Below are 16,075 nucleotides of genomic sequence, written 5' to 3'. Positions count from 1 at the left end.
TTAATGAAATTAAAACATACCTATCAAACAAAAAGCAGTATTTAGTTAATTCAAACCAGTACCAGGGAATTCTGCTCACAATGTCCCTGGTACTGGATTTAATCCCATTTTTTAATTTGTTGGTTTGTTGACTTTCCGTCTACTCTTCAATTCAGCCATTTCTGTTTTTGATCTGTATTTAATTATTTGTCTCCATCTTGTGATACCTCTGCCTGCGAAATTAGTATAAACACAGTCGAGTGTTATTATTGGAACCATAATTAGTCAAGTAATTTTTAAAGCATTCCCAATCTTTCTTAACCTTATCTATCGATTGATTTCTTATTAAGTCCCTTCTCACTAAACCTCCTGCACTCCCATTCCGCTTTGCTCCAGGCTCCTTTCCCCCCATTGCCCAGACACCTTCTTCCTCCCCTGCCTGCTATTACTCTATCTGCTTCCTCCGTGTCAGAATTCAGACTGCTTTGCTATTCAGCGAAAACGCCTTCCTCCGCTAGCATTAAGGGGAGAATCCTTTTTCATTTAAATCGAGTTAATGTGCAGGTGGTGGCGCTCACCGGCGGGGGGTCTTTTTGCCACATCATGGAAATGCCCCAAATAAAATTCAGACCATGCCTGGTGATGTTCTTTAATGTTTATGGGTCACCTTGGGCAGGCTTCAAGTCGGCAACTTTAATAAGAAGAGACTGCAGGGCTGCAGCTGAGGATTTTAGCAAATGCGCCAGGGCAGGAGGTAGAGTTAATAGAAGCATACTGAGAATCTTCTTTGCAGAGGACACTCAGCAACTCACTGTGTTTTCCGCAGTCAAATGAAAGGAGTCCGTAGCAATAGATTTTTAATGATAGTGATGGGCCCGATTGATTAGGCTCACCTAAGGACTTTTGATCGTCTGGATCAAAGCGGAAGCGCCATCGCTCAGTAACAGAGCATTTTCTGTGCATGCAGAAGGTTCCAGGTTCAATTCTTGGTATCTCCCTTTCCTCCGAAATAATTTTTATTTGAATTTAGAAGTGTAAATTTATAACAATACCAAATATACATCCATATTTAGAGATTTCTCTGAATCTCCAGACTTCTCACCATCTTCTCCATGGATCCTGTTGTCAGCATTTTCAACTGCATATTATTTCATCGTCCATATTTTATATCTCTCTCCATAAATATTGCCAAATTACAAGTGTTATTGAAATTCTGCTAATCTTTTCATCCGTTTACAGTAGTCTCCTAGATAAATTATAAATTTTTCCCATTCTTTGTTGAAGTTTTGGTCTTCTTGGTTCCTGAGCTTTCTAATCAGTTTTGCCATTTTGGCATAGTCCCAACAGCTTACCGTATTTTTTGCTCTATAAGACTCACTTTTTCCCTCCTAGAAAGTAAGGGGAAATGTGTGTGCGTCTTATGAAGCGAATTCAGGCTGCGCAGCTATCCCAGAAGCCAGAACAGCAAGAGGGATTTCTGCTTTCACTGCACAGCGATCCCTCTTGCTGTTCTGGCTTCTGAGATTCAGAATATTTTTTTCTTGTTTTCCTCCTCCAAAAACTAGGTGCGTCTTGTGGTCTGGTGCGTCTTATAGAGCAAAAAATACGGTAATTTGCCATTCCTTTCTGGTAGGGACTTTGTCTTCTTTCCATCTCTGGGCTAGTAACATCCGCACGGCTATTGTTGCACACATGGAAAGTCTTTTCTGCTCCTTTGAAATGTCGGGACCTAGAATTCCTAATAAAAAACCTTCTGCTGTTGTTTTTTTTTTTACAAAAGTTATTTTAAACATTTTTTTTCTTCTTCAATTCATTGTATAGCATTTCCCTAAGTGAAATCCTGGAGATCTGCTGCCCCTCAAGATAAATCAGAATGGGGAGTATTTTTGGCCTAGTGGGCCAGATCTTTATCTCCCCCCCCCACCCTGGCAGTTCAACTTTTGACAGATGGGTGGAATGGCCCACCTGTCAGTTACCTGATGTCATATTAACACACCAGGTGACTGATGGGTGCTTCCCACCCCACCTGCCAAAGCTGGTGTGGGAAGTTCAATCTTGTTTCCTGCAAGGGTTTGGACAGGCTAGCCAGTTCGCTGCATCAGCTGATACATGGAGAGTACAATCCTGCTTTGTGCAGGGTTCAGACATGCCAGCCATTTCCTAGCAGCAGCACACGTCAAGTGTGGGGCAAGTGGGTGTGTTTTCACTAAAACAGCCTCATGGGCCAAATGGGGACACCTGGGGCTGATCTGCACTGGTGAGTTGCAACGTTAAAAATGCATTATAAAAATGTGACACCAGGGGGCTCTGTAGAGCAGCGATCTGTGGCCAATGAGAAATTGCATTGGGACCAATATTCTTATAGCGTTTTCCAGAGCAGATCAGCCCTGGCGTCAGGAATGAGCCAGCTCCCAGGGAAGGGTTGCAGCCAACTGAAGAAAGCAGCCAGGAACAGAGAGAGTTAACTGCCATGCAGGATGAGCATCAGCTAGTGCTAATTCCCCTGCCCCTTGGAATGCCAGTTGATAAGGGAATGGCTGAGAGCAAGCTAGAACGCAGTCAAAGCTCGCCGGAAGCACAAACAGGCGGGAAAGAGTTAAGAGACAGCCTCTCAGAGAATGCGGAAGAAGCGGGGGCTGACCCACTCAGTCCGAGGTCTCGCAAATGGGCGGGCTGCAAGACAGGAAGCAAAACAAAAGACGTATGAAGCGAAAGTTCAGTTGCTTCTGGTCACGCCGGAAGCAGTCTTCAGAAGGGTCATCTTGACTGATGGTGGTGGAGGCTGTGCTAAAGCCATCCGGAGTTGTCTGTTTGTTTTGACAATAAAGCATCCTTTTTAATTAACTACGCTCAGTGTGTTATCAAGCCGGGGACTGGACTCCTGACACCTGGCCAGAATCCCTGGTGTGGACAATGCTGAGCTGGATAAATCGGTGTAAGAAAACTTACTAAGTTCCTAGCTTGCTGGAGCAATGGCAGCTGTGATGAAAAGGTGGGTTCCTCACTGAGGCAGATGCAGTACTCATAGCATCTTTCCACAAACTCCCTCCAAACCTGGACCATGTGGGAGTGCTCAAGACGTCTTGTCCTGCTGTCCTTAATAGTGTCCTAACCCTAACCCTGAACGCCTTTCCGGATTCCTTTGCCTCCGTACGTGAAATCAAGAAGAGATTCCTAACATCTCTTCCACCACTCTCCCTCCCCGCAATGCTAACAGAACACATTCCCCGTCGGATGGGTTTCTCCAACGATTGGAATTTACTTTTCTTTTAACATTTACTCAGGGCTCCTCCGTTTTGTTTTCCTAAGGAAAGCAGAGATTTCAACAACCAGACAAATCCTCTTCACATCAGTTGGCAAGGTGGTTGAAACTCGAGGGGTGAATGGAGGTCATTCTTTCTCTGGTTCCGCAGCGATGGTGGTGCATTTTTTATACCTGTGTAAACATGCAAAGGGACGCGGGTGGCGCTGTGGGTAAAACCACAGTGCCTAGGACTTGCCGATCGTATGGTCGGCAGTTCGAATCCCCGCGGCGGGGTGAGCTCCCGTCTTTCGGTCCCAGCTCCTGCCCACCTAGCAGTTCGAAAGCACCCTTAAAGTGCAAGTAGATAAATAGGTACCGCTTTATAGCAGGAAGGTAAACGGCGTTTTGTGTGCTGTGCTGGTGCAGGCTCGCCAGAGCAGCGGTGTCACACTGGCCACGTGATGAGCGCACGAGATGAGCGCACAACCCTAGAGTCTGTCAAGACTGGCCCGTACAGGCAGGGGTACCTTTACCTTTAAACATGCAATACAGCTGTGCACTCATACAATTGCTCGTGTGTAGCGTTCTGCGAGGATGTACACTGTAGCTGAGCTGTGCAAATCAACAGGTGTACATGCTTTCACACAAACAGGTTTTTTGAGATGCTCTGTTGAGTGTAGCATCTGAATAAGTCCATAGTATTGGGCTTAGACTTTGGCGTGGTGCATTTGAAAGCAGGGACATTCTTGTGTACTGCTACCGTACCAAATATCACCTCCTGAGCTTTGGAGCTTTTTCTCGCCACCCCACGCCACTGTCCTCCGCTTCTGACATATTGCGAAAGGCTCTTTCCTACATTCCGAATGACGTATCCATTTACTTTCTGGTAGCATATCCTGCATAGCAATGGCCTCTGAAGCAGCTGTGTTAGTAAACTGATCATAATCCCTCTTTGAAAAAATATAACCTCAAAAATCCTTCAGAGAACGTTTAATCTCACAATGGATCTGGTTTTACTTATTCCACAAATAGTTTACGTGAAATCAAATTCATCTAGGACCAGATGCAATTTGGATAAGCAGTTATGGAGTGTGTGTGTAAGAATAGCTAGTTCTTATACAATCTCAACCGACCTTCTTGGGTGTTAAAAGCTGCAAAGGGGCCCTGTTGTTAGTTCTGCCACCCTCAGAAGTGTGATGAACAGTGGCCCAGGAGAGGACCTTATCTGTGGCAGCTCCTAAACTGAAGAATTCTCTTCTACACAAAGTGCTCTAGCACAGGGCAGACCAAATTTTCACACAAAACGGGCCATGCGGATAATTTGACTGAGAACCCAAAGGCTGCACACTGACTTGGGGAGCAGGCTGGGGAGCAAAACTAACATGTGATGCCCCCTATCCCAGCCCTCATGCTGCCTTCCCAAAATCAGGTAAGCGAGACGCTATCAGCAAGTTGTGCCATGTTTTGAGTCTAGGGATGGTCAGGTCTCTCAATTGCAGTTTCTAATTTTTCCCATCTTAGGTTCTGCTCTCTACATTTCCACAACAGCTTGCAATGTATTTATTGAAAACATGCTCACGAAAATTCGCTGGTGCTTTAGTGCAAATTTCCCCTGGTGTACGTATTTTTGAAAACCATGCTTCCTAGTACGGTGCTTTCTTGCATGTTATTTTTCACATGCATGCAAGTGTTACTCTGGTTATACTCACTTTTGTCCACGTGACGTGGCTGGAGAACTCCCCTGCGAAATTATTAGAAGTGTGAATTTCGAAACGACAGCTGTCTTTTGGTTCACGTATCATTTCAGAAAGCGCAAATGAGGTGGATTCGACTTAAGGCTGAGACCCTATCTGCCTGCGGACTGTCTCGCCAGAGTGGTGCATGCTCTGGTTATCTCCCGCTTGGACTACTGCAATGCACTCTACGTGGGGCTACCTTTGAAGGTGACCCGGAAACTACAACTAATCCAGAATGTGGCAGCTAGACTGGTGACGGGGGGCGGCCGCCGAGACCATATAACACCGGTCTTGAAAGACCTACATTGGCTCCCAGTATGTTTCCGAGCACAATTCAAAGTGTTGGTGCTGACCTTTAAAGCCCTAAACGGCCTTGGTCCAGTATACCTGAAGGAGCGTCTCCACCCCCATCATTCTGCCCGGACGCTGAGGTCCAGCGCGGAGGGCCTTCTGGCGGTTCCCTCATTGCGAGAAGCAAAGCTACAGGGAACCAGGCAGAGGGCCTTCTCGGTAGTGGCGCCCACCCTGTGGAACGCCCTTCCAGCAGATGTCAAAGCGATAAACAACTACCTGACATTCAGAAGACATCTTAAGGCAGCCCTGTTCAGGGAAGTTTTTAACGTGTGATATTTTACTGTATTTTTGGTTTTTATGGAAGCCACCCAGAGTGGCTGGGGAGGCCCAGCCAGATGGGCAGGGTATAAATAATAAATTATTATTATTATTATTATTAAAATGCAAACTGGATCTAATATCTCCCCCAATAAGAACACAATAAAAGCCTTTGGGAATTGGAGCAATGGCAAACCAGAAGGAAACTTGGAAGCAGGACATGAGCCTAAGACCACTCTCCTCTCCTGTGGTCTCCTTCTGCTCCATGAATTTGCCAAATCCTATGTTAAAGCCACCCTAGTAAGTGGGCATCACTGCCTCTTGTGGCAGAGAGTTCCATAGTTTAACTATGTGCTGCATGAGCAAGTGCTTACTTTTATTGGTCCTGAATCTCCCAATATTCATATTCATTGGATGTCCATGGGTTCTAATGTTATGAGAGAGGGAAAGAAGCTTTTATCTATCCACTCTCACTATGGCATGCATAATTTTATACAGTTCTATCACAATTGCACTCATTTCACAGCAAAGTTATGCTTAAAATTCTACAAAGCAGGCTTAAGCAGTATGTGGACTGAGAACTTCCAGAAGTGCATGAGGGGAAGTTGAAGGAAGTCTCAAAGAAAGGAATCCGTGATAATAAGATGTAAACTGTTTTATTTTTTTGTTTGTTGTGGTTTAAAAACAATAAAAATCATGATGGAAAAAAAAGAGAGAGAACTTCCAGAAGTGCAAGCTGGATTTCGAACGGACAGAGGAACCAGAGACCAAATTGCAAACATGCGCTGGATTATGGAAAAAGCTAGAGAGTTCCAGAAAGACATCTACTTCTGCTTCATTGACTACACACAAGCCTTTGACTGTGTCGACCACAGCAAACAATGGCAGGTTCTTAAAGAAATGGGAGTCTGATCACCTCATCTATATATGCAGAATTCATCATGCGAAAGGCTGGGCTGGATGAATCCCTAGCCGGAATTAAGATTGCCAGAAGAAATATCAACAACCTCAGATACGCAGATGACACAACCTTGATGGCAGAAAGTAAGGAGGAATTAAAGAACCTCTTAATGAGGGTGAAAAAGGAGAGCGCAAAATATGGTCTGAAGCTCAACATTAAAAAAAATAAGATCATGGCTACTGGTCCCATCACCTCCTGGCAAATAGAAAGGAAAGAAATGGAGGCAGTGAGAGATTTTACTTTCTTGGGTTCCATGATCACTGCAGATGGTGACAGCAGTCATGAAATTAAAAGACGCCTGCTTCTTGGGAGAAAAGTGATGACAAACCTAGACAGCATCTTAAAAAGCAGAGAGATCAGCTTGCCGACAAAGGTCCGTATAGTTAAAGCTATGGTTTTCCCAGTAGTGATGTATGGAAGTGAGAGCTGCACCATAAAGAAAGCTGGTCGCTGAAGAATTGATGCTTTTGAATTCTGGTGCTGGAGGAGACTCTTGAGAGTCCCATGGACTGCAAGAAGATCAAACCTATCCATTCTGAAGGAAATCAGCTCTGAGTGCTCACTGGAATGACAGATCCTGAAGCTGAGACTCCAATACTTTGGCCACCTCATGAAAAGAGAAGACTCCTTGGAAAAGACGCTGATGTTGGGAAAGACAGAGGGCACAAGGAGAAGGGGACGACAGAGGACGAGATGGTTGGATAGTGTTCTCGAAGCTACCAGGATGAGTTTGACCAAACTGCGGGAGGCAATGGAAGACAGGAGTGCCTGGCGTACTCTGGTCCATGGGGTCACGAAGAGTTGGACGTGACTAAACGACTAAACAACAACAAATCATGTTGTCTTATGCTTGCCTGTTCTCTAAACTGAAAAGTCCCATGCCCTACAACCTTTCTTCATCTCCAAATAAAATGGATCAACTTAGATTACTGCTTGCACCATCCACTCCAACTCTGGGCAAAGTCTGTTTGTGTCCGGCATAAGATGTGGGCGGTTCATCATTGCCAAATTTTGCTAGTCTGATCTCTGTGTTCTTCCTTGTCATCCGGTCAGAAAGTACATTAATGCTAATGCTTACTAATGTAAGAAAATAAAAAGGACAGTGTCATCTTTGCATTCTCGGAGCATTAATATACCTGCAAAATGGACACTGTTAGAAGTGTAGTTGCCCTAAATGAGCCACTTAAAATTCTGTTCGGAATAGATGGCAGGAAATTGGCGAGGCGGGAATTGTCTTTGGGAAATAATCTGATCATTTCTTCATTAAAATTCTGCCCAGTTTCCCTTAAATGAAGGGTGCTTCAGAATGAAAGAGAATTAAAATGTATAATAAAAGGGTTTTCTTTTTTTAATAAAAAAAAATTACATGTTGCTCCAGGTGGTTCATTTTCATTGCTGTGGTCTCGCCCTCTGAGCTTTAACTAACCCCCCCCCCCCGAAAAAAACCCTCCTATTTTTACTTAAAGGTACTAGTAGGTGGATCTCCAACTGTTATTACTGCAATAGCTTCAAGGTGTCATCAGAGTATTCGGGTCCCTAATTTCCATTTCATAAAGGGCTCAACTTTTTAAAATTGATTGCCTGACCTGGTTCCCTATTTTAGTGTAGCACACTGGTAGCCAGCACAGCTTCCTTCAAAAGTTGTTGGACTATAACTCCCATCATCCCTGACCATTGGCCATGCTGGCTGGGACTGATGGGAGTTGGAGTCTGACAACATCTGGAGAGTGCCATGTTGGATAGTACATAGTTGTTGTTTTTAAACACATTCCACTCAATTAGAAATGGCTAGCTGAGACTGCGAGTTAACCATTGTGGCCCGACACCCTTTATTCACCAGAAATCTGTGCACTGTTAACGTTGTTGTAAGTTGGACTGGCTTGATTGGTGTGAAGGACTTGGACAAAAGACTGCTCATAGGCAAACTCTGGCCCTCCAGATGTGCGGGACTACAGTTCCCATCATCCCTAGCTAACAGGACCAGTGGTCAGGGGTGATGGGAATTGTAGTCCCAAACATTTGGAGGACCGGAGTTTGCCTATGCCTGGTTTAGAGCTCAGGATCGTCCACTGAAATTGAGCGTTGAAGCAAGTATGTCTTTTTGCAGTGCGTTTTTTAACTGTGGCATTCGCTCCCGGAAAATGTGGGAATAAGCTAGAGCAGGGCTAGCCAGCGCCAGTCTGCATGGCTATTTCATGATCAGGGATGATGGGATTTGTAGTCCACCGACACTGAGTGAGGTTGGATCAGTTGTGTGGAGTTCGCTCCAAACAAACTTTGGATTTCACTTGTCGGAAGTAAAGAAGAGGGTGGCCCTGGGATATGGCCGCTCAACGGCTGATATCTCCATCTTGTGGTTCTGTTTTTGAGGATTGGCACTCCAAAAGTGAGCTTGCAAGCACATACCCCTGCCCTAGATGTAACAGCATGTCCCTCCTGATCTTTTCAGGAATCTTCCAGCGCTCGCTAAGGCCCTTGTGCGGCACAGTGTGACTTTCTACATGCCGTGCCGGAAGATTAAAGAGAAATATAAAGCAGCGCTGCGGTTTATTTCCTTTGATCTACATATCTAGAAGACATTTCCATATCAGTCTCTGTGTTGTTTGGCACAGGAACTAGGGAGCTCCCTGAAGATGCGTTAAAAATAAATGGAAACAAGGCTCTACACACACACACACACACACACACACACACACACACCACGCTGCCCCAGCTATCTCAAACAAGTCGGCAGAACCTCAAAGTTGCACAAGTGCTGATGTTAAGCTGTGCAGCTGGCTTCTGAGAGGGCCGCTCCCCTTCCCGGGGGGGGGGCGGTGTTGCAGGCAGGCCATGTGCTCTCCCCGTGTTCAGCAGGGGGTGTGGCAATGCTGCCCACATCACAGGGAGTCCCGGCCGCATCACGCCTGTGGCTGACCAATCCGGTCCACCGGGGTGCATGGCTTGCAGTATTTAAACAGCTGCGCAGCCGGGGGGGGGGGGTTCTCCCTTCTTGCTTCCGCTTCATTGGATCTCCCACCCTCCCACCCTATTTCATGTGTTTGCCATCGTGGCCTTGCTACAGACGTTTGGAGTACAATTCAAAGGGACCTTTAAAGCCCTAAACGGCCTCAGTCCAGTATATCTGAAGAAGCATCTCCACCCCCATCGTTCTGCCTGGACACTTAGGTCCAGCTCCGAGGGCCTTCTGGCAGTTGGTTCCCTCACTGCGAGAAGTCAAGTTACAGGGAACCAGGCAGAGGGCCTTCTCGGTAGTGGCGCCCGCCCTGTGGAACGCCCTCCCACCAGATGTCAAAGACTTTTAGAAGACATCTGAAGGCAGCCTTTTAGAAGACATCTGAAGGCAGCCCTGTTTACGGAAGCTTTAAATGTTTGATGCATTACTGTATTTTAATATTTTGTTGGAAGCTGCCCCAAGTGGCTGGGGAAGCCCCGCCAAATGGGCGGTGTATAAAAATAAATTATTATTATTATTATTATTGGTTGCCTGTTGAGGGGCCCAGGTAGGAATTTTTCCACTTGGCAAATTGGCACCAGCCATGTGGTTTTCACCTGCATGATAGCAATTGTCACAGCTTTGTAAGGTTTGCCAGTTAGGCATTGGTAAAATCTGGTTTATGGGAGGGGAGGTTGTGGCCATCACCTGCCCCTCCTTTTTAAGGGTATTCCGTTAAAGGGATCTGGGGGTGTGGATGTCGTCTGAAGTCCAGGGGTGGGCTAGGGCCATGCCACGACCCCATCGGGGGCCCCAGGGGAGCTCTCAGTTGATGTACAGGGATCCCCCTACCAGTGGTTGACCCTTACTAGGCTACCTGCATGGCAAGCAGGAGTCAGATAGAGTCGGTTCAATTCCAATGCCTAAGCCAATACCACTCACATTCTGTAACCAGTGAAGTTGTGGCCTTAATTATCCCATTAACCTAAAATACTGGTGTCTTATTATTCACCAAATGGGGGAGGGATCAGGGCCTTGACGTGCAATACGAAAGCAGACTGAACTACCTGTCAGGATGCAGGTTCCAGGCAGAACAGCACACAACCTGTTGTTAAGCCAGCCATGTATCAAATATCATTCCAGAGAATTAGCTGGTGTGTGGAGATGATATCTGGCTAAATAGAAAGAGGATGGGCTGACTGTCTTACTTTGAACCCCGGCTCCGTTGACCCAGGAATTACATCACTTCCACTCATTGTTCCTCCATTCCCTTCACCTTCTTCCTCATCTCCCTTTTACAGTGGTACCTCGGGTTAAGTACTTAATTCGTTCCGGAGGTCTGTTCTTAACCTGAAACTGTTCTTAACCTGAAGCACCACTTTACCTAATGGGGCCTCCTGCTTCCGCTGCGCCGCCGGAGCACGATTTCTGTTCTCATCCTGAAGTAAAGTTCTTAACCTGAAGCATTATTTCTGGGTTAGCGGAGTCTGTAACCTGAAGCGTCTGTAACCTGAGGTACCACTGTACTGCTTTTGCATTCTCAGTCTCAAATGTATTTTTTCAACCATGAGGTCTAGCAGCTTTAAAGGCTGGGGACACTCAAAATCCCACAAACCAAATGCTTCCTACAATTGGGTTCGGCTGCCTAAAATTTAACCTTAGCTGCAGGCTTCACTGTGCAGTTTAGATCAAGGGCCATCCAACTGTATGATGTCTTATTCTCCTCCTTCTCCAGATTTTACTGTGGAAAAATGTGAAACTGAATGTGGTGCATTCCACCATTCCCGTTAGACCAGGCATCGGAAAACCCTCCAGATGTTTGGGACTACAGTTCCCATCATCCCTGACCACTGGTCCTGTTAGCTAGGGATGATGGGAATTGTAGTCCCAAAACATCTGGAGGGCCGGAGTTTGCCTATGCCTGCTTAGACTCAATGGTACATGAGTGTGCTTAACTATGTGGTGGATTTCTGTTTATTATTGATGATGGATTTCCACCGTCCATTTCAGGCTATGGTTTATAATCCAAACTATAGATTCCTTTTCGAAACGAGTGAAACAAGATGGCTATTTCTTTTGAAAAAAGGTTATCTGCTAATGTATTCGTTCCCAAGCTGGTGCCATCCAGACAGTTTGGACTACAAGTAAATTTTTTCCCCCAAGTAAATTTTTATTGTTTTCCTTACATATTCATTTCCAACAAATTGTAATAACACCATACATTCCCTTTGACTCTGCCGAGTCGCGACTCCCCTCCCTCCCTGCAATTGGTATATTTAACCCCTTTCTATCGCGCACATCATTCTCACAATAGTAATATTATACATTGAAGGTATTATGTCAATCCTGCTAGTGTCTTGACCTCTTTACAATTCTCCTTTAAATATTCAATAAATTTACTCCAATTATTTTGGTATCTTTGGTCTTCCTGGTCCCGGATCCTCCCTGACAATTTGGCAAATTCTGCATATTCTGTCTACTTCACCTGCCACTCCTGGATGGTTGGTATGTCTTGTGTTTTCCATCTTTGGGCCAGGAGAGTTCTTGCGGCGGCCGTAGTGTACATGAACAGATTTTGGTCTCCCATTTTGATTTCCATTCCTATTACACCTAATAGACACGCTTCCGGTCTTTTGGGGAAAGTATACCTAAATATTTTTTTGAGTTCATTATAAATTGATTCCCAAAATTTTTCAACCTTGTCACAGGTCCACCACATATGAAAACATATGGTCCACCACATATCTACTTTTTTACATTTCCAACATTTTCTTTCTCTTTTTCTATACATTTTAGCTAACTTTACTGGCGTCAGGTGCCATCTATACATCATTTTGGACAAGTTTTCCTTTAGAGCCATACATCCTGTAAATCTCAAATCTCAAAGTTTGGACTACAACTTCCATCTACCACAGTTAGCAAAGCGTTGGTGCTTCCGGCCGATAGGCATTGTATTCCAACCCACCTGAAGGTCACCTGTCTGGAGAAGACTGTGCCAATATATAGAGGGTCTTTTGCCTTTAACATTGCAACAACCACCTGTTAAACACTTTTGCTATTATACTTATTTTGACAGGTGGGGAACTCTGGAATTTTACAGAACGAGAACATAGGAAGCTGCGTCTTATCCAATAAATATTCATGGCTTTCAGCCACAGGCCATTGCAAATACAAGAAAACGCTTGTTGGCACAGACATAAAACATGGATTAAAAATATACTCCCATTTAAAATGCTGCCGAAATGAAAACAAACCCGAAAGCTTCCTGGGGTTACTCTTAGATTGAGCTTGCTCAAGTCAGCGAGTCACTTTTATCGAACCACCACTGTTCAAGATTCTCTCTTGGGTTTTCTTTGAGAGGGGGGGGGGATAAAGATACACGTCAGGGAGAAGGAGGGAGTGAAGATCTACACCCGGAGGCCGGATCTGCTACCTCTGTGGTTTCTGCTGCCCAAGGCAGTTTCCTCACCTTGTCCAACGGGTGGGCCAGCCCTGCCAAGAGCTCCTGTGTGTGGTGCAGAACTGCAAGCTGAGGCTCTGCTTATCATTCAATACAGAAGCTGTGGTTCCCTGTTGGCTTGCAAGATGATCTTTTTTGTGCGTCTTGGTTAATTCAAGATCATTAGGTTCTTAATGTCTGTAATTGACGCAGGAGGGTGTGGGGGGCTTGGCTTAATTTTGCTATGTGGAGATTATGGCTTGTAACATTTGCCTACCTCTCGTTTGCAGGAATGTCAGTTCGGATGGAGCGGAAGCGCGCAGGAGGCTCCGGGAATGTGACGGCTTAGTAGACGCCCTCCTTCATGCCCTGCAGTCTGCGGTGGGCAAGAAAGACACGGATAACAAGGTGATTCTGCTCTCTGGTGCTGGTGTGAATAGACACTCACTGTGGCTTAAGCAACTGTGGGTTTCTTGATGTGGGGGAAGTACAGGATGCATTGAAGGTGAGGGGGCGAGGTCTAGCTAGGAACATCTGCTGGCTTGAAAGATGCTTGTGTTCACAGATGCTTAAAAGGCAGCCAGGCCTACTAGAGGAAAGCATTTATCTCAGTGCAAGCTGGTCCATTAGGAGGAATTGAGGCCACTGACCCACCTAGCTCAGTCTGCCTGCAGCCAGCCCCCACATACTGGCTTCCTCCATACTGAAGGAGCGTCTCCACCCCCATCGTTCAGCCCTGACACTGAGGTCCAGCTCCGAGGGCCTTCTGGAGGTTCCCTCACTGTGATAAGTGAGGTTACAGGGAACCAGGCAGAGGCCCTTCTCGGTGGTGGTGCCCGCCCTGTGGAACGCCCTCCCATCAGATGTCAAGGAAATAAACAGCTATCTGACTTTTAGAAGACATCTGAAAGCAGCCCTGTTTGGGGAAGTTTTTAATGTGTGATGTTTTATTGTGTTTTTAATATTCTCTTGGGAGCCACCCAGAGTGGCCGGGGTATAAATATTACTACTACTACTACTACTACTACAACTACAACCAGTCCAGGGTGTGTGCTGGCGATCAGCTTCGCCCTGCTTCTACCCGATCCAGTGGATTCAAATCACAAGAAAGGAGATTCTGATTAAACATTAGGAAGAGATTTCTGACGTCAAGAGCCTGTTTGACGGCGGAACGGGCTATTTTGGAAGGTGGTGGGTTCTCTAAGCAGAGGTTAGAGGGCCACCTGTCGTGGATTCTTGAGCTGGGGTTCCTGCATTGCAGGGGGATAGACTAAACAGCCCTTGGGGTCCCTTTCTAGCCCTACATTTCTGTGATTCTATTATTCCTCCTCCTTAGTCTCCATGTTGCCCTTGTAGAGCTCTGCAGGGAGGAACAGGGAGACATTACAGATGCTTCAATTGAGATTCCTGCGTTGCAAGACTAGATGACTCTCAGCTCTACAGTTCTATGATTCTGTGAAAACTAGAAAGAGTTGGCTCTGTCAGTCATTGGTTCTGACTCAATCTACTGTAGGGCTTCCTGCTTTCCACCCCACCCATCCCAATTGGCGCCAGCCACCACCGATGAATACTGGACAGCTGTTGTTGACAGGCATGTTGTTTGGCAGGCGCTTCCACCCAGGGCCGGATTTAGGTTTGGTGATGCCCTAAGCTACTGAAATTAATGGGGCCCTTTATACAGTGGTACCTTGGGTTACAGACGCTTCAGGTTACAGACTCCGCTAACCCAGAAATAGTACCCCTGGTTAAGAAATTGCTTCAGGATGAGAATAGAAATCGTGCTCTGGCGGTACACCAGCAGCAGGAGACTCCATTAGCTAAAGTGGTGCTTCAGGTTAAGAACAGTTTCAGGTTAAGAATGGACCTCCAGAACAAATTAAGTTCTTAACCTGAGGTATCACTGTATTGTCCAGCTGTCCTTTGTCAACAGCAAATTGACAGTGATATGGCCATTTAAGGACCTAATAGATATCTAAAGCCATTTGCACATGTTGCCATGCAACCAATCCATGAAGAATGTTGGTACCCTATATATAGAAATGAGCAAACCAGTGATATTTTAGGGAGCAGGCTAGCAGGCGGAGCCCATTACTTCCATCATAGGAGCCTACACAACACAAAACACTGTTGCTGTATGTAGGTTTTATTTTATTTGTATTTTATCTTATATTTTGGAAATGTACATCCAGGGTTTTTTCCTTTAGATTTTTTTGGGGGGCCCCCAAGAGAATGGGGCCCTAAGCTATAGCTTGTTTAGCTTATACATAAATCTGGCATTGCTTCCACCTACCCCACCCCTCACCCCTGGTAACAGCTTTCTGCAGTATCATACAGAGGTCTTTCCCAGCCCTGCTGAGCAATGCTGGGGAATTAGAATCACAGAACCATAGAATTGTACGAGACCCTGGCCCAACCCCACCCCTGCAATGCAGAAATATGCAGCTGCCCCACGCGGGGATTGAACCTGCAACCTTGGCATCATCGGCACCATGCTCTATAACCAACGGAGCTATGCATGCTGAAGCTGGGACCATCTGCATGCAAAGTATATGCTCTGCTACAGTCCCAACCCTGGCTGTTGTTGGTCATTGGCCTCTGTGCCGAAAGAACAAGACTCATAACATGCTGAGTCTCTCTTTTTCCTAGCTAGGGCATTCAGCGGAGATTTGGTAGCATGGGGTGGGTGAGTGGAGGAGCCCATTTCTGGGTGGGGGGTACCCTATGGGATTTTGATGCTCTTTTTGTTCTTCCTCGACTCCTGCCAAGCCCCTGATGAATGACCCCGCTCTGGAGTCTGAGGCAGTGGCCTTTCTGCCTCCCGAGAGACTCATTAGCTGCAGACTGAACCTAGGGGGCCTCTTGCATAAAATGTGTGTTTTCCATCACTGAGCTGCAGCAAAAAAAAAAAAAGGTGCTTAAAAATTTGCAAGTGACTTCCCTTGATGAGGTTTTCTTTATCAGGGGAAGGAACAGAACTCGGTTGTAGTGAAGCTGTTTTTCACACAGAAGGTCCCGGGTTCATTTTCCGGCACCCCTGCTAAACAGAAAAAAGAAGATTTAAGGATGGGAACTGCTCCATTTCTCCCTGAGAGCCACTGACTGTGTCATGCTGGCACAACCCTCTCCAACCCGGTGCCCTATAGATGTTCTGGACTACAACTCCCTTCAG

General features: G+C 45.9%; 1 protein-coding gene across 13 annotated transcripts in view; it reads left to right on the top strand.

Annotated features, from left to right (window-relative positions):
- The window catches only part of ARVCF (ARVCF delta catenin family member), a 601,392-nt gene that overhangs the window by 500,640 nt on the left and 84,677 nt on the right, over positions 1-16,075 (top strand). For all 13 annotated transcript variants that reach the window (XM_081893277.1, XM_081893282.1, XM_081893281.1 and 10 more), the window contains one exon: positions 13,197-13,314. In XM_081893277.1, coding sequence (XP_081749403.1) covers positions 13,197-13,314 — 118 coding nt within the window. The remainder of the gene's footprint in view (positions 1-13,196; positions 13,315-16,075) is intronic.

This window comes from Podarcis melisellensis (genome assembly GCF_964234715.1).
Source record: "Podarcis melisellensis genome assembly, chromosome: 16".
Taxonomy (NCBI): Eukaryota; Metazoa; Chordata; class Lepidosauria; order Squamata; family Lacertidae; genus Podarcis; species Podarcis melisellensis.
The sequence above is the reverse complement of the archived record's forward strand: the minus strand, read 5'-3'. Positions and strand labels throughout refer to the sequence as shown.